This window comes from Lemur catta, chromosome 13 (genome assembly GCF_020740605.2).
Source record: "Lemur catta isolate mLemCat1 chromosome 13, mLemCat1.pri, whole genome shotgun sequence".
NCBI classification, from domain to species: domain Eukaryota; kingdom Metazoa; phylum Chordata; class Mammalia; order Primates; family Lemuridae; genus Lemur; species Lemur catta.
In genome coordinates, this window is record NC_059140.1 from 76,479,168 (window position 1) to 76,505,144 (window position 25,977).

General features: G+C 34.2%; 1 protein-coding gene across 3 annotated transcripts in view; it reads right to left on the reverse strand.

Moving 5' to 3' along the window:
• Window positions 1–25,977, reverse strand: part of PAN3 (poly(A) specific ribonuclease subunit PAN3) — a 129,936-nt gene that overhangs the window by 83,403 nt on the left and 20,556 nt on the right. For 2 of the 3 annotated variants that reach the window (XM_045566843.1, XM_045566844.1), the window contains exons 2-5: window positions 25,778–25,899; window positions 23,089–23,155; window positions 21,266–21,336; window positions 6,698–6,859 (exon numbers count right to left, since the gene is read on the reverse strand). In XM_045566843.1, the coding sequence (XP_045422799.1) occupies window positions 6,698–6,859; window positions 21,266–21,336; window positions 23,089–23,155; window positions 25,778–25,899 (422 nt within the window). The remainder of the gene's footprint in view (window positions 1–6,697; window positions 6,860–21,265; window positions 21,337–23,088; window positions 23,156–25,777; window positions 25,900–25,977) is intronic. The other variant, XM_045566845.1, reaches the window with a different exon arrangement.

Below are 25,977 nucleotides of genomic sequence, written 5' to 3' on the forward strand. Positions count from 1 at the left end.
AGGAATGGTCAACTCACTTGCAGCAGAGGTCAAGTAAGAAGAATGCCATTAATTTTGGCAGTTAGGCAACCTATCAAAAAACAGTTTCAACAGAGTAGTGAAAGGGAAAATACTGGGAATTAAGGGATGAATAAAAGCTGGGAAAGTAGCCACAATAAGCAGGAACCATTTCCCAAACTGTACTGCAGTTTCCCAAAGGTACTGACCACAGACTCTTTTATGTAGCATTCTTTGTTCTCAGGTTCACCAAGTAACAGGAGAGACTTAAACATGCCATGTTTATAGGCTAGGAGGAAGAAACCAACACACAGGAGGAGACTACCTAAAATTGTAAAGAGATAAATGAAGGAATAAATTGCTAGAAGTAATAAAGATGGGTTCCAGAGCATATAATAAAGAAACACCTGTTTGAGACAGAAGGAAAAATTGCAAGAGTTATAAACGAAAATGCCGGAAATAGGTAGAAAGCTGATACAGGAGGCAGATTATTCTCATGACCTTTTTTCTTCCCCCTCTGAAGACCACAAGGTCATTCCTCAAAAGTGAAAGAGTGAGGGTTAAGTAGGATTGAGGAGTACACTAAAGGTTTAGAATAGCAGCTACAGGCCGTGCGCAGTGGCTCACGCCTGTAATCCTAGCACTCTGCGAGGCCAAGCCGGGAGGATCGTTTGAGCTCAGGAGTTCAAGCCCAGCCTGAGCAAGAGCAAGACACCATCTCTACTAAAAATAGAAATTAGTTGGACAACTAAAAATATATAGAAAAAATTAGCCAGACATGGTGGTGCATGCCTGTAGTCCCAGCTACTCGGGAGGCTGAGGCAGTAGGATTGCTTGAGCCCAGGAGTTTGAGGTTGCTAGGAGCTAGGCTGACGCCACAGCACTCTAGTCCATGCAACAGAGTGACACTCTGTCTCAGGAAAAACAAACAAACAAACAAAAAAGAATAGCAGCTATAGAGAAGAGAGGAGGAAAAAAGAGAGGGACTAGGGTGGAATGGGAGGCAGAAAGTAGTGCATTCACAGGAAGGCTGCACCATTGTTCTATAACTTTTCAAAGTCCCAAGGAACCCTAAGTTGAAGCTTCACCTTTATAAACTCCAATCCATTCCATCAAAAGCCTAAATTATCCCATTTCCTGGGGCCTAGAGACTATATAAATCACCTGTTAAGTATAATAATACCTAAACCCAGTAAGTAACTAAAGACTGAAGTATATCTGTTGAGTTTCAAAAAATCTCCCTAAGATCTTAAAAGCACCAGTAACAAACAACTAGAATTCACAGGAGAGTTTGTGGACCAAGAGATTTTAATGTTAGCATTCTTATAATTAAACACTTCTTAAAAGCAATGCCATTTAATCAGAATACGAGGAGGAAAAAATAGCATCAAAAGAGATGTTGACAAGAAGATTATGAAGTCAGATGGATGCCCTAATATATCCAACAGTTCTCATTCACTTTAACACTTCGATAGGTAAGCTAAAACAATAGTAACACTTACAATTTATGATTTACAACCCCATTATTTTCAAAGGTCTGAGACAAAATGAACATGATTTTATTTAACACATCATTACTTTTAGTTAAATTTTAACCTGCAATACCAAGAAAAATTTACAAAATCATGCATTTCTCACATCTTTTCACTGAAGTTGACACCTAGTTCTTACATGAAGAAACACATTAAGTTACCCCTTCAAAAAAGGCACTTATTTTTGAAAATATTCTAGTGAGTCTGCATTAAAACATGAGCCCCTAAAAGAGACCAGGTGTCACTGCCCTATTGTATACATACCACCATGCAGGCACATATGAATAACTACAAACCGTACCATAAATAAAGATAAATTTTAGGAGATAAGGTGATAAGGTAAAATCAGAAGAATGGACACTTATTTAACATCTATTATGTGCTTGGAAATTTGAATCCTCACAACAATTTGGTAGGGCAAGTGATAAAATATTTTAGTCCCAAGCAATAGTGTCTGAGCTGTGTAATCACAGAACAAACCAAAAATCTTGAATTCACATATAGATTGGTTAGGCAGAATGATTGCGATCATCCTAGGCAGAGACTAAAGGAAAAAGCAAAGTGAATGTGCATTTAGGTGAAATAAAGTGTTGCTGATGTGGTATGTCAGCGACCTTCCATCTACCCTCTGCTTGGTGTTTAGGCTGAGATCATGAGAAAAATATAAAACAAGAAGCTTTGTCACTAAACAACACTGTCAAGAAGTAATTAAGAATACTACCAGGTTTAAAGATTGAAATCATCACCCTGTGTTCTCAATCAGTTGTGACACCAGAACTAAGCAGTGGTAACATATGGTAGCTATAAAACAAACAAAAAAAAAAACCAAAAAAAAAACAAAAAAACACCTATGTAAAATATAGAAAAGTCTTAGAATAAGTTACTACAAAATTACATATATTACCAAATAAAATTAAACAGTGGCATTTATAAACACAATACCTTCAGCATACAAAAATAATAAACACATGCCCAGTCTCAAATACTGACAATCTCATGGAAAAAGACAAACAGGTGAACAAATTTAATACAAAACAGAATGAAATCACCATTAAACACCAAGTATTGCAGAAATAGGCATGTGTGTGTATTCCACTCCCCACCCCCTGAATGTTTAAACAAGTATTCAGAGAAGGTAGCATTTGAGCCATCTCTTGAAGGAAAAAGGAGGGAAGGTTTTTTTTAGGCTCACTTAGCAATGGTACAGAGAACTGACAACATATTTGATATTATATACAATACGAATGATCCATATGATTATAATGTAGCATATGTTGATGGATATGGAGAGATGGCCCCAGAAAGGTAGGATAGGACAGATCCTAAAGGGATTTGACAACAACTATTCAGAAGATATTTACATGTAAAGAATAAACTATGTCAGAAAGAAGAGTAAGATACTATAGACTTTTAAAGATCAGAGATTAGAGGCAGACAGTACAGCAGGAAAATTTCAGGATTTAGAGGAAAATAGATCTTGGCTAGAATCTCAGCTCTATCGCTTACTGGCATTAAGCTTTTTTAAAGCATAACTTCCTTATTTGTCAAGTGAAGATAATATGTGATTATTGTTATAAAGACTTAATATGATAGCAAATGTATGTTGTTCAATATATTGTCTTTCAATTAATGCTCAAACCTGAGTAGTTTCCTTCTCATATTAAGTGGTAGAATGTAGGAGATAACAGAGAAGGTATATTTAATCTCAATGACTGGGAAGATGATAATGCCATTAACTGAAGAAGGAATATAAGAGAATATAAGAGAAGCAACAGATTTGGAGAACAGAAAAATTATACTGAGTTTTAGACTTCTCAGATTTGCAGTGAGAGTGGAATATATACCTACAAAGATATCTAGCAAAGATACAAGAAGGCACAAAAAGTCTGGGTCTTGAGAACTCAGAAGACAGTTCTAACAGAAAAAATTTCAAGAACCAAGAACATACAAGGAAAAGCAAAGAACAAGTGAACCAAAAACAGGAGCTCACAAGGAGCCAGGGATTAAACAAAGAGTTAAATGTGCTAAGAGGAAAGAGTTTCACAAAAACCAAGGTAGCCAACAGTATTAAGTACCGGGCAAAACTGCTGGATTTAGCAATTAAGATATCTAGCAAATTTTGAGGAGAGTTCCCACAAAACTTTGGTGATGCCAACCTGCAGACATTTAAGGAATAAATGGATGGTAAAGAAATAAGAGAAGAGTAAAAACTACTCCAAGGGTCCCCAACTGCGTAATTAAAAAAAACACAGCAATGGAGACCAAATGTGTATTATCAATCTTTCAAACAGTTATGAAAACTAAATTTCATAACTCTCTGCAAAGCTACAATAGACTAAGAAAAATATCAAGTTTCTTTGATTCTCTAATTAGCAGTTCTAGACATACATATTTTAAAATGAACCCATGAATTAGTTTTATAAATGTCATGTTTGGTAGACAGGCTCTTTTATATCAGGAGATTCTTGGTAGAAAATAAATAAAAAGATTACTAAGTAATAAAAGGCTGGGAATTATGGGCCTCTTTAAAGAAATCCAGCACTGAAGAGAATAAATGCAACGTGAATGACTGTATTTCATCACTGAGTTCAAAAACTCAAAGATTTTGTTGTTAAGATTTTTGTTGGTTGACAGTTGGTTTTCTTTTGTTTTCAGAGGTGCCAAAGGGGTAAGATGTTGGGTAAAGATTAAGAAATGAATATAAAGAAATGTTTTAAAGCTCCAGAGAAAAAGGTAATTTAATGTCACTGAGAAAAAGATGTATCAAGGAAAAAGGACTGACCTTACAAATGCTGCAGTTATACATAAGTTACAGCACATTTCTCGAAAACTATGCATGCATTCCCACCCTCAAAAAAGCTGTCCTATAGAACTTCAGCTAACTAGTTAACTAAAACAGTTACAGCTCTAGTGCAATTAAAGCACTAGAGCTATATCACATAGAAGTGAAGAGATTCTGAGTCTGATAAACATGTGTTCAAATTTCTGCTCCTCTGCTGACTGTTTAAACCTTATTGTTACTTTAGCTTCCCTAAAGATGTTTCTTCATTTAACAATAACATTTATCCCAAAAGCTATTAGGAAGACCAAGAGACAATATATGTAAAGAATTTAGCACAGGGCCTGGCACAAGTGAACCATTTAAAAAATATAGCTATATTATTAAAGTGTAAATAATATTTCTCTAGCCTGAAGATTGAGAGGACCTAAGTTTTAAAAGAAAAGAAACAAATGGAATAGGAAATATGAATATTATCTGGTTACATAATCCTTTAAATTTTTATATGTAAAACATATAAAACAATATGAAAAGGTAAGCATCACACAAAACCAAAAAAAAAATTGGTATGGAATAGATTTATAAAAATTATTTCTCTCTTACAAAAAAAGAGAAAAACTCCAATGCAAAAAATATACATTGACATACTCTATGCTCTGCATAAACTATTCCAAGTCCTCAGTTTAGCAATCCACAAAGACAGTAACATAGACTAAACTGCAATTTTTCAATACTTCAACATGTGACCAGTAATGTGTGGTATTTTAGAGCTTATAAAGCTCTAAATTTGGAGTATAACCTTCCTTATGTCCTTAAAGGAAAAGAATTATTTGAAGCATAAAATAACAGTATTTGAAATATTAGGTTCAGAAGACACCAATTAAATTTTCAGACACACTAATGCAAATCTATTACTACCTGTTTTAATGTTAAAAAGCATTAACTCTAGTATATAGTCTTATACCAACCTAATGATATTTTACGCTATACTAAAAACTGTTTCAGAACTGACACTGGAATGGGGAAGGCATTTGTGGAGAGCTCAAGTAGCTACAGCTCTGCATTGATCACTGTTTCACCCTTACAACTATAAGTAATTCCAGTTCCACCTGTATCTGTTCTTATATAGTTGGGGTCCAATGTATTTTCAGACTTTCTTTTTAAAACTGAAAAATAATTCTAACAACCCCCATATGAAATCTCTCTGCTACTGATCTCAAAGACAAGAAAATTCACTTAAAATAACCATATTGCTATTCATAATTGACATACCAAAATTTGCCAATGAAATTTAAGTATACGATTATTTGGAAATCCCCGGTTTTTCCTCATCTTTAAAAAAACTACCAAAATTTCAACTGGAGCAAATAGCACACTTTGCCATATTTATTTCTAGAATAATTTCTTTCTTCCTATGCCCAAGGCAACATCCAATCCTTTCACATTTTCTTTTGAACAGAATAAAATATTGTGAAACCTATTTATAATATAAAGTAAGAGACAGAAATAAAACCAAGTTGTTAACTTTGTTATAGCTTTTTTGTGCATGGCACATACACGTGGGATTATAGGCTTTGGCTAAGAATATATTTTATTCTTTTTTTCTTTTTTGCATCAAAATAGGAATATATTTTAAATGCTAATTTACTCAAAGTTTTGGAGAAAAGATATTCTACCTCCATGTAAATTGAAATTTTGATTAATAAAACTAACTACATTATACAACAATTGTGAATTTTTCAAAAACAAAAACATAATAATTATAATCTAAATTAAAATGGAATATTAATTATTTTGTAGGAACTTCAAAATCTTACACAGAAACTAGCCCTTGAGTTATAAAAATTCATTTGCATTATTCAGTAATGGATAAGTAACGGAAGACACAAAGACTGAAATGTATCTGTAATAACCCTATAACAACACACAATTGAAGTTGGTTTTAGAGCAAATCCTTGACAAGTTTGTTTACAATTTTTATTTCCTAGTAAAAACGCAAAAAAGACAACATATAAAGCTTCCTGTTGTTCAGATTCCAAATACATGGAACTTTCTATAATAAATTTGACATGACTTTTGAATATAGTACCCTAACTCTGTGTATTAAAAAGAACTGAACTCAAATGTTAACACAATTGAAAAGGAAAAAAATAAATTTAAAAAAAATTGGAAAAATATACTAAAAAGCAGGGAAAGTTCAAAAAGCTATGAAACAAAAATCATTTAGTTGGTTATTAGGCCACTAACCTTACTCCAATTAAAAAATCTTTTAAATCACCTAGGTACATAAGCTACGCCATCCAATCCTTTCATACCCACCACCCCACACAGACACAGAAAGCAGCCAAGATATTCACTTTTTCAAAAAATGTCTAATAAAAATTTTTACCTGTAAATTGTTTTCTGTGACTCTGTTCCACCAAACCATATTGATGGGTACTCCTGATTTACACCTGTCAGCAAGGCAGCCAATAGGGTTCTTTGCTTTTCGTGCCTTTGATCCCATCGGAACTAGCCTCTCCTCCAGCATCCCCAGGCGATACTTCCTTGGCTAGGAAAAAGAAGGAAAGAAACCAGGCCACTCCTAACATCTCCCAACACTAATCTAAACTAATATAACTAACATATTGAAGATACTGGGAATGGTGGAATAGGAAACAAGTAAAATTTCTAAAACACTCCCTCTAACATCCTTATCACCACCCACCAACTCCCACCCAGCACCAAACCCACACCTCCAAAACAACCCACAGTCCTAATAGGATGAACAATAATATTATATAAAGCAACAGATGTTTTAGACAAATACATCATAATCTGTTAAGACCTTATTCAATGAACAGAAATTAACTTGTCAGCAAAGTAAATGCTTTGCAAAATTTTTTCTGCTGTCACTTACCTATTCTCACTGCAATATGAAGAAATGGCTTCACAGACATAAAATACAGATTAAAAAAAAAGTTCTCCAAATTATATCTTTTTCTGCTCCTCATCTTGCTACCTTATTTTCTACTGAGAATTACCCCACTTTAAAAAAGCAGCTGATTCCTAAGAAATGGATTTTTAAAGATTTTTTATTCCATGTACATTGGCCAGAGTACAGGCCACTTTATCTTATGAGAGCATTTAACCTAACATCCTCAATGAAAAGAATAATTTCAGACTAAAATAACAATAACAACACAAATTTCCTTAGCCTTTTAAATCTCAGTAATATAAATAAATTAATATTGAATAAATTGTCCAATAAAGTCATAAATTCCTTAGTGTGGCTTACATTATAAGAAAGTTAGTAAACCATCTTAATAGTGGTTAACTGGACTTTTATATGTAAACATTAATGATTGCTTCCACCACATTATTTCTCTTAATTATGGCAAATGTGCACTACGTTGAATCTTAAAGGGAATTTGTATATATATTTTTCCCCTTCAAGATATACTGATCCATGCTTGAGAAGATACCTAATTTAAAACCTGAAATAAGAAAATCTATTGTTACTCATTGTTCTATCATGAGGTATAGTAAGATTGCTGAAACAAATAGTTAAAATTATAATAAGTTTCTTCTGGCTATCTACCATAGCCAGGTAAGTTTTTTTTTTTTTTTTAATTTCTCTAGTATAAAAAGAATTAATTTGAGGAAGACAACTGACTTCTAAATTTCAAAAGCCCTGCAAATAATGCCTATGGAAATTATTCTATGCAAATTAAGATTCTCCACTCCACAAATGGGCATCTGATATATTGTCTTTGATTTAAAGAGGACAAAAATAATTAAACTTGCATTAAGAAAGGCAATTAATCTACCTATGCAATAATTATAGCCATGGACAGAGTTTTATGAGAATAAATTATTTTATGAGACTAAGTATTTTTACCTTTATGCAATCTTGAACCAATCTAGTCACTCTGTTTACATCAGAAAGAACTTTTGTACATTAGAACAAATATGTATCCTTCATGGTTTGTACCATGGAACTACATGGTAAGTGAAAGAATTTTAAAGCAAGTTATACCTAGTAACATAACTCCTTGGAAAGAAACTAAGATTAAATTCATAGTTTTTGTGTTCAAGTAGACAAACTATAAAAAGCTTTGACATATAGTAAGAATAACATAACTTAGTTAAGCATTCACTAATTTAAAATTTGTCTTTTAGAAAATTTCTGAGCTTAAGATTATCCTTACTAGGCTTCTCTGACTTGGGCTGTGCAAAAAAAGATTATCCTTACTCTACCAGAAAAGTTCAACACATCAAAGAATCAAAAAATGTTTACTTAAACAAAATCACAACCTGTCAAACAGGTCTTGTACATGTACATTCCAGTCATATATCTGAATGCAACAAAATCATTGCTTTAAATGGTCTCCTTTAATTTATCAGCAGTCCCCAACCTTTCTGGCACCAAGGACTGGTTTCATGGAAGACAATTTTTGCACGGGGGCGGGGGCAAGTGGAAAGGGGCTCCTAACAGGCCACAGACCGGCACGGGGTCACAGCCCAGTGGTTGGGGACCACAGATTTAGATCTTTCATAAATTCTGACTCACTTTGACCCAGTTATTACAGTCAATGCAATTTATCTTCTATATATAATAGTACATTAAACATAGAAAAAAGGTAAAAGGTTTTAAATACATACAATGTAACATCCTCACTCCTCAACAGCTTTCATAATTGTTTCTTATTTTTCCTAACAGGAATTTATCACTCTTCTCCCTCCACCCCATGCCCCCAAAACCTGTATCTAGCCTAAGGACTTTCTTCTTAGATAGAAGAGATCTCCAAACATAAATATAAGATCTCCATTATAAATATAAGTTTTTTCAATACATAGCCAGAGATTAAACGTTAATCCAAAAGGAAAACCTTCTATATGGTACTGAATAAAAGGATCTAGGGTATCAACACTATTTACTATAAAACACCATTATAAGCAACAGAATACAAAAATCTGAAAAGAGAAGGCAGCAATAGAAAGCATGATGGTGAAAAATGTATATGTAGAGGCATAAGGGTGCTGTGGTGTTTGGGGAAAACCACAAGTATTCAGTCCACCATTAGTAGAGGGTCCATCTTAAGAGCAAAAGATGAAACTTGAAAGCAATAAAAAAAAAAAAATTCATTGTTTTTATGTCCTATGGTAAGGAGTTTAAGCATCATTCCATGGGTAAAGGGGAACTCATAAAAGCTTTTAAATGGGAAATAACAAAATCAAATTTGTGTTTTAGAAAGGTAGTGTGGAGGAAGAATTAGGGAAAGGGAAGTAAAACTGGAAACAAAAAGACAAATTAGTGGACTCTGGCAGTAGTCTAGGTTAGGGTTTCTCAACCTCAGCACTACAGACTTTGGATACTTCTGTTGTGAGGGGCTGTCCTGTGCCTTCTAGGATGTTTAGCAGCATCCCTGTCCTCCCTGCTAAATACCAGTAGTGGAGTATTTACCACCACCCCAGTGGTGACAACCAAAAATATCTCCAAATAGTCCCAGATAGATTGTCCTCTGGGAGTAGGAGAACACAATTGCCTCCGGCTAAGAATCACTAGTCTAGAAAGGAAGATGTGAACTAGAGGCAACTACAATGGAAATAGCTAAGGCCCGACTGTGGAAAAATCTGGCAGGTTAAAAACAACTATAAGTAGGGACTAAGGGAAAAGCAGAAGTCAAATGGAAGATGAGGAAATAAAAGGTGCAAATAAAATTTTACGGGAAATGTTTATATTTTCTAAAGTTTTCTAAGTTCTGCAAGATCCAGGCCCCTCCTCCAGAGCACATCAAAGCAACAATCCCTCTTCTCTTTCCCTTACCTTCCAGAAATCCTTACCTAGACCAACCTTAACACCAACCTTAAGAATGCAATGTCTGCCCAGGGTAAACTGCTGATCAAAAAAATAAAAAAAGAAAAAGAAAAAAGTGGAAAAAAAGACGTAATAAGAAAAAACATAACAACAAAAAAGAATGCAATGGCCCCACATAAAAAAAAAAAAGAAAAGAAAAAGAAAAAAAAAAGGCCAATTCCCTTGTTGATCCGCTATTCTTGACAGCCTGACCAGTCTCATCTTGCTGGTTACTATAAAATGGGAAACATTTTAAAATGCCATGTCAGGGTGGCCTGATAGCATTGGGAGGCTGAGGTGAGAGGATCGCTTGGGGCTGGGACTTTGAGACCTGTCCAGGCAACATAAGGAGACCCCGTCTCTACAAAAATAAACGAGTAAATAAATAAATAAATCAGCCAGGCATGGTGCCACATGCCTGTAGTCCCACCTACTCTGAAGCTGAGGCAGGAGGATCCACTGAGCCTAGGAGTTTGAGGCTGCAGTGAGCTGTGACTGTGCCACCACACTCCAGCCTGGGTAACAGAGCAAGAACCTGTCTCTATTGAAAAAAAAATTTTCTTTAACTGCATATCCTATTGATAACCAGCTTTTATGCTCCACCCCTACTAAGTCAACACTGTACACCAAAATTCCCAATTCTTTTTTTTTGTTGGTAAAATATCCAGCAGAGCCTGTAACTGTTTTTTTTCCTCTTTCTCAATATATATATACAATTTTTAAGTCTCAATTCATCACAAAAGTGACTGATTTTTATCTTTCTTCACAAAATCTAAATGAACAACACTTGAAGATAAAGTTGAAATAGTTTCATTTTACTCTTTTTATTGAGAATTTTTTTAAAAAGCACCTTAGGGCTTGACTAAAAGTTTTCAAGGATAAGAAAAGGTTTGAGAATATATTCTAGAGTAGTGCTTCTCAAACTATAATGAACATATAAATCTTCTGAGAATCTTGTTAAAATAAAGATTCTGATTTGGTGGGCCTAGAGTGAGCCCTGAGTGTCTGCATTTCTAAAGAAGCTGCCAAGACTGCAAATGCTGATCTGGTGACCACACGTTGAGCAATAAAGTTCTCAAGAATGTCAGAGAAAAGACCTAGAGGAGAAACAACCTTTCTGCTGAGTGAGGTGGTCAAAAAAAGAAAAAAAAGAAAAAGAAATAAAAAACACAAAAATAAAAAATAATAATAATAAAAAAAAGAAACAACTAGTCATGCAAATAGAAACTGGGGCCCCCTCCAAAAATGAAAAGAGGCAGGGGTTTAAAAGTTGAACACTCCAACTCCTTATAGCTCCTTGCCCCTTTGGAGTTTGACCTAAACACTCAGAGTCTCCAGACCATTACTAATAGCTCCCAAAGCCCTGGCTTTTCAAAAACCTCTGCCTCATTCCATAAAAGCTATGTCCAATGGTTTGGAACTAAGCAAAGTCCATTCTCATTCCCAACCAGTGAGGTAAGTCTCTAGACTCACTATGTCAAAGGAAAGAAAAATAAAAACTAATTTTAGTACTGTTTTAATTCTGAAGCCTAGATGTACACACTTAGATTTTTTTCATTCATTCATTCAGTCAACATTTTAGGATAAGCTTCTCTGCTCTTCTTAAATACACAATGATCAAGAAAATCTATTCTCTTCCTCTAAAAAGTTCAAAGTCTAGCTAAAGAACAATCTATAAATACTACTGCTTGTACAGAAAATGTAGTCAAAGCTAGCCAGTAACACACCAATTTTCTGGGCACAACTCTGTCAGCAATTACAAAACAGTATTATCTCCAAAATGCCTCACATTATCAAGTTGCACATTATTATATGTCATAATCTAATCATTAATAATAAACTAGAGAGAACAAATTGTTATCCCCAGAACAAAAAGTTTCCAATGCCCTGAATTATAAGAACCTCCTTGGAACACCAAAAAACATAGTAATTGTACTTTTACTATTTGTACTCTGAAAACAATGATTTAAAAGACATTTGTAAATGATTTGTATTTTATTAATCAGAACATCGTCACAAACTTGAAAAATACTAGTGCATGTATGAGAAATATATCTCCCTTCAGACAATGCTTTATGAATATATGAATTCTTCTGCAGTAAGAACTCAGCAAAGCAACCTCCTCCAATTCCTTAAGAGTCTCAGGTCCACTGATTAGAAACCTTTGTCCTAGAATTTACTACATATTTATTCCAAAATAAGCTTCCATTTCTTTTACAACCTCCTCTGACTCCAAATGGTTTTCCCTCAGTTAATTAAATATTCTGATTATCTTAGCATATTTGTTATTATGAGAACTAAATAGAAGATTATAATTCCATTAATGGGGAAAATAGACCCCAAACTGATTAAAACCACTTGAATTTTTAAAATACAAAAATAATTCCCATATATTCATTAACATGGGGACCTATCTACACATAAATTACTAATTAGGAGTGTTAATACATCTGGATTTTAAAGGCTCATACAGTTAATTGATTTAGATAGTAAATTTGGATCTACAAATCACTATAGCTTAGGCTCCAGCGAATTTTTTAAGAAGACTTAAAAATTAAAAACAAAACAGGTCAGCCTCAAAGATTATGTTGTATTTATCCCTCTGGTCATTACTATTAATTGTGGGCTTTTCATGAAAATATATTAAGTTCCTTATGTTTTCACTGTTTAAGTTCAAATACAGACAATAGTAGGATGGGATGGGCAAGTAGGTCTACAGAAAAACAGACCATCATTATTAAAGACTCATGAACAGATAAACATCTGTACATGAAAAAGAACTTCTAATTTGTAAAGCCAATACACAAGTCATATGGAGGATGAAAACAGAGGAAACAACTATGTTAAAATTCATCTAAATGATATCAAATACAGCAGAACATAATTTACATACATAAACACATATATACATTTGTTTAACTTCTGCTATGAGTCAGATCACTGGTGGGGACTAATACTATCTACGGAATAATTTCAGAAAGACTACAAAAGTCACTTATGTTCTTAAAAACTCAATGTAGGTGGGAAGGGGGATGAGGGATAAAAACTTACCTATTAGGTACAATGAACACTTTACTGGTGACAGGCACACTAAAAGCCCTGATTTCAGCATTACATCATTCATCCATGTAACAAGAACACTTGTACTCTCTAATATTTTGAAATAAAAATTATTTTTTAAAACAAGAATGTCTCATGATATTAAAAAAAAAAAAACCCTCAATTGTTACACAAGAATTTCATACAACCAAAAATAAAATCAGCTGGAGTATCCTTGCTAAGCAAGGTACATTTTATTTCTTAAGAACTGGAACACCAAGCTGTAATTTCTTATATCCTTTTGCTTCACAGAGTGAAACCAGAACACATACAAGATATGAAGAAATAACATACCGTGCCAAAGTAATTTTAATATTCTGAGTGAAAATGAGGGGTTTTTTTTTAAGTCAGAAAAGTTATTTCCACAATCAACTGTAATGATCACTGAAGTTTTTTATATCAATTTTAGTCCCTTACCAAAAGCAATCACCATGCTAACAACATGCCTACTGGCTTATTAGCAAACAGTTTCCTTTTAATTTATGTGTACACTTGCTTAAATTCAATCTTGAAATGAAGTAGAATATCTTCAGGAATGTTCTTTACTGAAAGGCGGTCCTACTAATAACCTATCTAACAGAAAAATAAACTATCAAACAGAAAGTAAGGGAAATAAATTCACAAAATTGCCCCCTTTGAAAAGAAAACAGATAACTATCCCCTTTGTTTTGTTTAATTAAAAACACCTGTGGCCTAATTTGTTATCTCTGAGTCTCATTTACTCAGCCTTGAGGAGCCCTAAAGTGGACAGTAGGGGTGCAAACTTTCTGCTGCAGCTCTGTGCCTCAACTCTTGCAGGGCAGATTTGAAGGACTTCATAAAGAAAAGGAAAACAAAAAATGGAAAAAAGAAACACCACAGCTCCAAAGCTGTCCCTGTTATCAGCCTCCTAAAGCAAAGAGAGAGAAAAAAACCAAAAACATCTTTACTCTTTAAAACACTAGCTGCTTTTCCTCAACTACCTTACATTTCTTTCTTTCTCTGGGTGCCATAGCCACTCATTCTCTCTCTTTCTCTCTCTCTCTCTTTCTCAGAGAAATAAACAAATTTTTACTTTGGTATACCCTAATCGCTGTCTGAGAATTCTTTCTCCAACCTGCTGTGTTCATACTCTTTCATTTACTGTAGCTGAATTTAAACTGAGATGGTAGTTAATGGAAAGTGATCTGGTACATATTCAGAAACAGATAAATGTAAGTTATAAAACTGCAGAATCATAAGCAATAGAAGACTATAACAAGAGCTGCTATTTGACAAGCATAAGATACTATGCCAAGCATTTTATATACACTAACATATTTAATTCACATAATTCTATGACATAGTACCTATTATGCCAACTTTATAGATGAGAAAAGTGAATATTAGGAAAGGTTAAAATAAGTTGCCTATACCAACAACTAAGATAAGGTCAGGCTCCAATGCTTGTATTCTTAACACATTAACTGCCATGGGAATTGTATTTAATTCACACTAGTTTTGAGCCTTGGGCCTCATGAAGCAAATGTAACTCACACATCTCTTTACCTTGGGAGCTATGTGGTGCACAGGCAACTCATGCTGCCATGCTGTAGCACACATGTTACGTAATAGGTGGCTCCCTGGGCAAAACCCTGTAGTTGGTTTCTGAAAATCTTACTTCTTGATGTTTTTATCATTACAATTAATATTGACAATTTAATTGCATGTAACTCCTGCACAGAAAACAATAAAAAATAACAAATTTTTCATTAAATTAGAAAGAACCATTTTGTTTTTGAAGTTTTTATTCTATTTTTGTAAGAAAATACTGTGGCCCCAAGGGAAAAAAAAAAATTTCTAGTGTGGCAGTCAATGTGTTAACTATGGTACCCTGTCTCCAATTCAAAGAAATTTTTCCACATTCTATAATATTCCTTAACACATTACAACCTTAATATTATTCTAGCTAAACCTGAGATGGCCAAATACAAATTTCTAAATAAATCTCTTTGAATCTAATTGACATGGATGGAATCAATGAGAAACAACAGCTAGAGAATTCATTCAAAGAAATAAAATTAAGTGCCCTCTTCCTATATTCAAAATGCAAGGAGAACAAATCTTGGGAATAAAATAGAGGTGGGGAAAACTACAGGGTTTTGGTTAAATATCCTAAAATTTAGGCTAGCATGTTTGTGGATGAGAATTCTAAACTGGTCTTTACTAATTCATTCACCACACCTACATCCTAGGAAAATAGGGATGAACACTACCATCGATGCCAGGTTCTTTTTTTGAGACAGAGTCTCGCTTTGTTGCCCGGGCTAGAATGAGTGCCGTGGCGTCAGCCTAGCTCACAGCAACCTCAAACTCCTGGGCTCAAGCCATCCTCCTGCCTCAGCCTCCCAAGTAGCTGGGACTGCAAGCGCTCGCCACAATGCCCAGCTAATTTTTTTGTTACTATTTTTAGTTGCCCAGCTAATTTTTTTGATTTTTAGTAAAGACAGGGTCTTGCTCTTGCTCAGGCTGGTCTTCAACTCCTGACCTCAAGCAATCCTCCCGCCTCAGCCTCCCAGACTGTTAGGATTACAGGCGTAAGCCACCGTGCCTGGCCAATGCCAGGTTCTTAATATCAGCTATTACACATTACAAATACAATGACCAGAATAGAGTGTAAAGAAGCCAACCAGCTAATCTCAGAATGATCTACTAGTTCATAGGTCCAAGTGGTAAACACATGATGGTTCTAATAAGCTACCATTACTATGTAAGAACTAACTCAAAGCTATAAAACCCAAAGCTATAAAACTAGATGAGTACAACCCATAGTATTATATATTGTGTATAAAAAGGAACCCAAATTTCAGTTCACATGTGTAAATGTGGTTAAGTGTCAAACACCATACTACCATACACACCTACAAAAATACTTCCAAGACAAAATCTCCCACAAGAGCTCTTTTTTAAAATCAATCAATAAAACAAAATTCTCTTGCAATCATGAATTTAGAAGAATCTTTCTTGGTTCAACAAAAACAATCAGAGCACACAAAGTACCAATTAAAATAAAGCACAGCAAGCACATGATCAAACCTCTCATTTGTAACACCAAAACTTAATCTGTTCTTTCCAAAATACATTTTTATCTCAACACAATCCTGGAGTATTCTTAGTGGGAAAAGAAAATTAACTCTTTCAAAGTTGATTTTTTTTTCTATAGGAACTATCATATTTTTAAACAAGTTTCAAACTAATGTTACTTGCACATTTTTAGAAAAGAATTGACTAATACTGGAGATAAACAATAGGAAGAACATTTACGTTTGCCAATTAAAAAGCACAGAAGAAAGAGAACACAGCCATTTGCTAAGAGAAGTTGATTACTAGAGATCATTAGGAATAAAAATGACAGTATATTCAAATTACATTATATAAAAACAAACAGTCCTAACACAAATGCTAGAGGAAACATTTTTAATGTCAAATTAATTAGAAAATATACATAATCATTGGTAAGTCTGTAACAGAAATGGTAGAGAGAGATGGATGTTCTTAAGATAAAAGAACAGTACAAAGGAGGACCCAAACTGGTTCAAACAAGGAAGAAAGCAGAGAAAAGTATGCTACTGAATTTTCTCTCCAGCAGAGTAATGCAGAAGTGGACCGCCACCATCCACATATCCTCACAAATAAGCCATAAGCAGGTGAGCTAGCCAGTCCCCTTTGATCCCATTTCCCTCATCCTAACAAAGAGCTTTAATTTCAACAACAGAAAAAATAAACATGATACTTTAGAAATATTTGCCTCCTAACCCCAAAGTATTTAATTTGTTATTAATGTCCAAAACAATTTACAAAAGTGAAAATCTATTACATCACTATTAGGAACACAATGCAAATATCCAGATAAAGCTGCATACTGACTGAAACAATACACTAAAGTAAACCAAAGAAATGTAAGTGATGGGTACCAGAACTCTTTTTGCTTTAATGAATTGGGGTGGGGGAAGAAAAGGTGACTAGGAAAATGACTAGGTGAATAAAAAAGGTGAAGAAGGGCAATAGCCCAGAAAGATATAAAAGGGGAAGTCAAGAATGCTAGACAAATTTTGAAGATTTCTCATTTTGCCTAGGATTTACCTCAATCACATGTGGTTGTCCTGCATAAAAACTCATAGCCTGACAAGAATCATCAAGATACTGCAGCACTGAACCACTTCATTTATAAATATCTGTATTTCAACACCTGACTTAGTTATAAAGATACTTTGTTCCCAAAGGATTTGTCACCGAAAATTTTACTTGTCTAGATCACATTTTGTGATTCACAGTAACTCTCAAGTCTTTCTTTTCATATTATACCAGTGCTCAACTTTAACTGTATCTTGCTATCAAGATTTCCTAATGTATTTATCACTAGTATATTAACTCCCACTTTTAACAAAACTCAAATGATTCTTTTTCTATCTATAAAATTATGCATCCCTAATGTGGAAAACAGAAGAAAAAATAATCAGTGCTTCTTCTCAAACATCAATATAAAAGATCCTTTTTAAAAAACTTTCCTATCTATCATGGTCCTATAATTTTGTAAAATAAAAGTGAATTACTAGAAAAATGACTGCACATTTGGATGTCACAGTATTATCAAATTATTATAGAAGTTTCTAAACATTTACCTTCAATGTTTTAACTATCTCATTACCGACAGGTAACAAATAATTCATGGACTAGTACGTGACACACTATGAGTAGTAGTGCCCTAAGGCATACATTCTCAGTACACAACTCTTCAGGAAGTTTCTCACAAAGCTAACAATACAGCCCAGATGAATGGCTATGACCTCTTTAACAAGTTCCTAAAGATAGGAAGGCCCTCAGCCTTATTTTCTTAGCTTATCTATGATTCTCAGAAAGACAGAAAGAAAGAAAGAAAGAAGACAATCAAAGCTCCTATTTCTACCACCTGTAATCACGCATACCTTCTGCCTAGGTATATTTGCTTATCCATGGCCCTTACCCTCAAAAAATCAATTCAAAACTTATTTTCTCCATACATAAATTCTTCTAGATCTAGAGAATTCTCTGCTACCTAGCAATCATCAAATATTTAAATTGGCACTAATTAACATATTGCTGTGTAAATGTACTCTAGTAGGTTTATGTATTGCCTCTCTAATTAGATTTGAAGGAAGCAGTAACAAATAACTCTTTTCAATTTTCCACATAGCATATGGTAAAACTGTCTATAGGAAAGACATTTGACTGATCTGACCCCAATAAGTCACATAGCCCCAAAGGCAAAAGTCAATATACCTGGCCCAGGGACTGGCCTAAGATTTTTAGAAAAATCTCACTAGCTATGAAATAGTGGTAAATATGGCCTACCTACCTGTTCTTCCATTTCATTATGAAATAAAAGGTTACCAAGTTATCGTGCTAGCCTGCTTAGATAAACCTAGAACTATAATTAAATATATATGTAATTTTGAGTTATTTCCAATAAAATTACATCATTAAATAGATATTATAAATTACTACAACAAAAGAAAAATAGGCAAAGTCTCCATATGCCTTCAATTCACAATGTGTAAATGCAATACTCTTAAGCCAAGAGCATTTTCTAATACAAAGAGACGTTAAACCTTCTCAACTGAACCATAAACAATCTAAATATACATGCAACCTGCACCCCCACAGACTTCTAACTATATGCCCACTACTGGAAAAACTCTCCATGACCCTGGATTACATATTATTTTAAAGGTAAAAGGTAAAAAAAATACAGTCCCTCAAAGATATATGAATACATAAACCATGAATTTCTAGGTAGAGCGGACATGTGAATGCTTTCAATTTAGACAGACATTGAGTTTTACAGAAGAAAGATACCACAGCAACTACCCAAGTCACGCTTATCATTTCACAGATGAGATTACAGCCTAGAAAAGTTGGCCCAAGGTCACAAAGACAGAGATCCAAGAGCTGGGGGGGGGGGGGGGGGGGGGGATCACAGCAGAGTCTCATTTCACTACATTAGTCTGCTTCCATATATTCTTCTATTTATTGATTTTTTTTTTTTTTTGACAGGGTCTCACTCTGTCACCCAGGCTAGAGTGCAGTGGCATCATCATAGCTCACAGCAACCTCAAACTCCTAGCTGGAGCAATCAATCCTCCTGCCTCAGCCTCCCAGGTAGCTGGGACTACAGGCGAGTGCCACCATGCCTGGCTAATTCTTCTATATTTGGTAGAGACAGGGTCTCGCTCTTGCTCAGGCTGGTCTTGAAGTCCTGACCTCAAGCAGTCCTCCAGCCTTGGCCTCCCGAAGTGCTAGGATTACGGGTGTGAGCCACGACACCTGACCCACTAGGATATATTCTAATATCTCTCCAAATATTGAGGTCACATTTGTAGTAACATTTCCTTTTACTTTAAAATAAATTTTTTATGCCTTCCCTTTTCCAATCCCTAATGATTTTTACCTTTTCAAAAATAAATGTCAGTATATCAAAATCATGTATTTCAACTTTAAGACACATTCCACCAACCCGTCATATTAGGAATATTTTTAAGTATTAATTCACCATTCTAATTTTACTTCATGCTCATACATCAGAAATACTACTTATGACAGTTAACTTACACTTTTAAAATGTGAAAAAGCCATTCAGGAGATGCCTAAGACAACTTAAGGACTCTTTATTTTCCCCTAAAGAGCTCCAGACAACTTGACTTTCAGGTTGTATCCTGCATACTTTCACATTGACAGGATTTGTCTCTTGTCCTCTCACTATTGTCAATGGGTCTGCTTGTGTCCAACTCTACTCCACTTCTAACATATGGATTTAAAAACCAAATATTCCAACTTAAGAGAAAAGCATGTGATGCAAGAGTAATTTATTCTTGTTGAGAATCTATAAGGAAATATATAAAAATCAAACCCATACACTTCAGTCTATCAATTCTAGTTGCTTAAAAACATTTTCTAATTACCTTCTTGTTCATCCATGTCTCAAAATGAAAACATTAGGTACATGAGATGTTAATGTAATTTAGACCTGTCCCCATAAATTTTTTTTTGTCTTAAGATCATCTAGTTTTCCTGAATTTTAAAAATCACTTTATTGAGGTATTACTGACATATAAAAATCAGTACATATTTAATGTATACAACTCAAAGAGTTTGGGGATAAGTATACAATGTGAAGCCATCACCACCATAGTCTTCTTGAATCATTTTACACTATCATCAGATCCTTCCTAGAAGCATCTTAAGTTCATATCAGTTTTTCTAAAATTAATATTCTTTTATTTTGGGTCTCTCTTCCATTATTTAGAAAACTGGATGCTATAATTTATAGTAATTTCCATCAAGATTTACAACCTCCTGAACATCTTTAGCTGCTACTGATCCTAACCAAAAAGACCATCTTCTCTAGATGATTACTAATATTAATAAGATTCTCATTAAGACTCAAAGGCATCAAACTATTCATTTGAACTTGTCATAACATCAGTCCTTATAAAATACCTCAAAAATCTATATATGGTCTATCAGCTTCAATTCTAAACAAAGATAAATTAAATTTCTAATATGAGAAGATTTTAAACTGTTTTTGCATAGTTGGGCCAATTATGAAAAGTTGAAAATTTTAAGTTTGCCTTGTAATGAGTTTAAATTAGGGGAGAATCTTTGAAATTTAGACAACAAAGTTAAAACATGATTAATACGCTTACAATGGGTCACATTAACAGCAACTACATTAAATTAGATATTATCTTAAAAACAGAATACATTAAGATAATGAAAATGAGCAAAAATAAGCAGGATTTCATCCCTTAACATAAAATCTCTCTATTCCATGCATAGAGATCAAAGAAAATTCCACATATAAGAGATTTTTTTAAGAAAAGGATAAATAAAAGGCAATAAAAATATAATAGCCCATAAAAGGCTCTCCCTTCTACTTGAGAAAATATTGACACTACATAGGTAACAGTCCCAACATCACTTCTAAATTCCATTTAGTTTCACTCAAATTTCAATTTTACCTACCTTTCTTCTCTGAGAGATGTTGAGGGCACCAAAGTCATTAAACAAGGATGAAGCAGGTGAAGTTAGAGGATCTGGAAGGTAAGTTATATAAGTTTCCACATACACAACTCAGGTAACCCACAAATCTAATAAATGTTTAACTTGACAATACCTATAATAGTAATAAAAATCATATACCACAATAATTAAACTTAGTGCCTCACACAAAATGCATGTTCAAATATTTTCTGAGTGAATGAAACACATATTGGTGAATCCTTCATTCAGCCGATACTCAGTATATACTTATTCAGAAGCTAAACGGATAAGGATACAGCTGTTTGACTAGAACCAAAAGAAAATTCAAATAGAGAAAAAAAACAATGACTCTTAGCCATGTTACTGGGAGTGTGTTTATGAAAGAACTAAGTCTACCTATAGTAAATAAATGTTTGTGTTTTTGAGACCAACTCTTGGAAAGGATAAAAGGCAGGGGGGGTGGTCAACCGTACTCAGAGATCCAGACTTAGATTTAAACATTGGAAAAGTCTTAAAACCGTCTCTACAAACTATTCCATATTTTCATCACCGGATATTTTAAATTCTTGCTTAAGAGATAAGGTAAATTATTAAACTTTTAAAGATGGAAATATTAAATATTTCAAAACACAAACATGAAATCCAAATATTTTATAAGTTCAAAGTTCCATTACTCTGTGGACAGAAGTTACAAAGAAAATTACATATCTCAATTGTTGCTCACAAGTCAGAAGAGTTTCTGAAAAAAGGTAGACATGAAATCCAATGAAATCTTTTAGCTTCATTTCTAAGCTTTAATCTATCTTATGTTTATTAATCTCATTAAAATATCTGTGAAATCCTAAAAAATATATTAAATACTTTCATTTAAAGGAAACTTAAATCTCTCCATCATGCAATACATATAGATTGCTGTTTCATTTCTTTGCCTCCTTCTACCTGGATTTTCAGTCTTGCCCCTTATTAGCATTAACATTAATTTAATATTAAATAATTAATAATACAAAGAGAAAGAAGCAAGTAAGATAGCAAGACAAAATATTTTTTACAATTTGTACATTTAAGGCACTTAAAAATAGATAATATTTATCCTTTATGTTACCTCTGACAGCATTTAGAAGTTAGCATTTAAACTTTATGGTAATACTAAAAATATGTAATGCTATAAATTAGTTTCTAATAATTTTATTCAAGATTAAAATGTAACTATTTTTTCTATAGCAAAAGGTTGAAATTCCCAAATAGCGATGAAAATTTGATACACACACAAAATGTCTATCACAGGAAATAAACAGCACGCAAATTCTTATTTTTACAATTATTATTATTACGATTTTACTGATACAGAGTATTAACACTCAATTGTGACATATTTTTAAAAACAATACTTGAACATTTATTTTTAAAATAGGATAGAAAGATATCCGGAAACTGTGTATCAAAAGTCTCAAAAATGCTCATAATTTTTCAAACAATAATTCAACTTCTAAGATGTATCGAAAAGAAATAACTCAAAATATTCACTTATATGGTCTACTGGAGTATAAAACTATTAGTTAAGTAAACAATGAAAATAAGTAATGGAATTCAATTTATAGTCATCTAGAAACACCTGTGATTAAGTGTGTTTAATGCAACCTTAAATATAATGTAAATATTCATATAGAAAAAAGAGAAGAATCTAAATCTTATTTTCTTCATTACACCTGTTTAAAATTTCTACAATGGGTATATTGCTTTTACAGTCAGAAACGTACATACATACACACACACACACACAACAAGCAAAAGGGACCAGGTCTTACCATGGCCTGTATATGGCTTGGCACTGTCATTTAGAAGGCTTGGGGAGCTGCTACTATTAGTCATTCTCTGAAAAATAAAATATATGTACATAATAAAACCAAGGAACACAGAAATAAAAGTATTCAACCAATTAAGACTAATCCTTTTTGCTCTTCCCCTCCAAATCCATTGTTCACATTACTGACATACTAATCTTCCTATACATGTTGCTTTGTGGATTACAATTAACTGTGCAAAAACCACCAAAGGCCAGGTGTGGTAGCTCATGCCTGTAATCCTAGCACTCTGGGAGGCCGAGGCAGGTGGATCGTTTGAGCTCAGGAGTTCGAGATCAGCCTTAGCAAGAGTGAGACCCCCGTCTCTACTAAAAATAGAAAGAAATTAGCCAGACAACTAAAAATATATAGAGAAAAAATTAGCCAGGCATGGTAGCGCATGCCTGTAGTCCCAGCTACTCGGGAGGCTGAGGCAGGAGGATTGCTTGAGCCCAGGAGTTTGAGGTTGCTGTGAGCTAGGCTAACGCCACAGCACTCTAGCCTGGGCAACAGAATGAGACACTGTCTCAAAAAAAAAAAAAAAAACACCAAAGACTACCTGCAGCACATCAAATGAAAATTTTACTCACTAGCCCAGTATTTAAAGCCAAAGCTGCAGACCTATTTTGAATTGTGCTTCTATAACTTACTAGCCTAGGCAAGACACATAACTAAGTTTCCCTGTCTATAAAATATAAATTCCAGTATCCATCCAAGAAGGTAAACAGTGCCTATGTATAAAGTCAAATGCTCTAATACCCTTTCTCAATTCATATTATCATTCATACACCTTATAGAGCTTATAATATTAGAATATTTTCTGTTCTTTAAACATGTCCCATATCTTCTAGTCTCTCTACATATCCTCTATAGCTGCATTCCCCAAGCCCCAGGCCAAGGTCTGGTACCCGTTCATGGCCTGAACTGGGCTACACAGCAGGAGGTGAGCAGTGGGCCCAGGGAGCAAAGCTTCATCTGTATTTATAGCACTCCGCTTCGCTCACATCACCTAAGTCCCGCCTGCTGTCAGATCAGCAGCAGCATTAGATTCTCATAGGAGCTCAAACCCCAGTGTAAACTACGCATGCAAGGGATCTAGGTTGGGTGCTCCTTATGAGAATCTAATGTCTGATGAGCTGAGGTGGAGCTCAGGTAGTGATGCTAGCGCTGGGGAGCAGCTACAAATACAGATTATCATTACCAGAGAGGTTTGACTGCACAATAAATGTAATGTACCTGAATCATCCTAAAACCATCCCCCAAATCCCCCAAGTCCATGGAAAAACTGTCTTCCCCAAACCCAGTCCCTGGTGCCAAAAAGGATGGGGACTATTGCTTTATAGTCTCTTCATCCTGGAAGGTCCTTCAACCCACGCCCACAAATCCTCGTCTCATATATAACATCTAACTCAATGCCTTGAAAAGTATGAATTAGGAATTCCCAGCTGTGACTTTAATTCTACAATCCTGAACCTGGTCACTCAACTTCTTACTTAATTTCTGCATAACTAAAAGATGAAGAAGATGTCTAACTTCTTGAGGTGACTTTAATACAAAAACATACATAAAAAGTACCTGAAATTGTGGCTCACAGGCAGTCAAAAGGTATAACTATACATTCATTAATTGTGCATAAAAATAAACCCCATTTGGATACACGGCTGTGCACATTTACTTAAATGCTTATAACTCTAACAACACTTAGGGTGCATATTTACAGGAAACCTCAGATTTTATGTAAATAAAAGTTAAAATATTTCAGAAAAGCATTGGCTTCCTATACATCTTAAAATCACTTCAACATGAAATGTAAAGACAAATTCTTCTTGTGTTTAAATATCCTATTGCAATTATGGAGAAAGCCATCCAGTAGTGTATTACAGAAACAAGAAAAGACAATATATTACCTTTATTAATGACGGTTTTCCAATTAACAACACTAGAATACTTTCCAATTTTATTCCAACTCTACAAAATTCTGCCATATCAAAATACAAAAATAATGCAAACAAAAATGTCCTGAGCACTGCATGCAGTCATGTAATAAAGAAAAAAAAAAAGAGCTAGCCAAAAAGAAGAAAGTGGGTGAAAAAAAAGAAAAGAAAAAAATTCAATGACATTTTTAATGTAAAATGTCCCTCAAGTACTGTGGCTTTAAATTTAACATTTAAGCATTAAATAAAATAAAGCCAATACTATGCTCCTATATGCAAAGAATATTCCTGAGAAGACACATAGGAAAATGGTAACCTGTAATGGTGGCTGCCTGTAGGAAGGTTAACAGGATCGTGGTGAGCAGGGATAGGAGGCAAACCCTTTCGTAACTTTTAACTTTTATAATGTATGTATGTATTATCTGCTCAGAAAGTTAAAAATTACCATCATCACTACCAAGTTTAAGTAGCATACTTACAAAACACACACAAATGGTAGAATTAGTCTCTACCCTCTACACACTCCACTGTCACCCCATGAACCCCCACCCTCAATTGCTCTCACTAACTCCAGCTCTACTGGAGACAGCTTACCTACATCCCACCCACCTTATTACCTTCCACTCAACAAATTTAAGAATAAATGAAAACTCTGTATGTCCCCTGCCCCTGGAATAAACTTGATTGTTTAGTGCAATATAAATTTATACTAAGGATACCTGCATCAAGGGATACTTTGTTTCTACAGGGCTTCCAAATCCATTGACTCCAATAAAGCTGGTGCTGAAATAGGAATCTGTGAGACTTGCGTCAGTTAAAGCACCTCCATCCATTCCCGGAACTGAAAGAGAAGGAAAATTCAAGTATTTAAAATTATTTAAGAGGATAAAATATAGATTTTGTTTCTGTGTTCCTAATA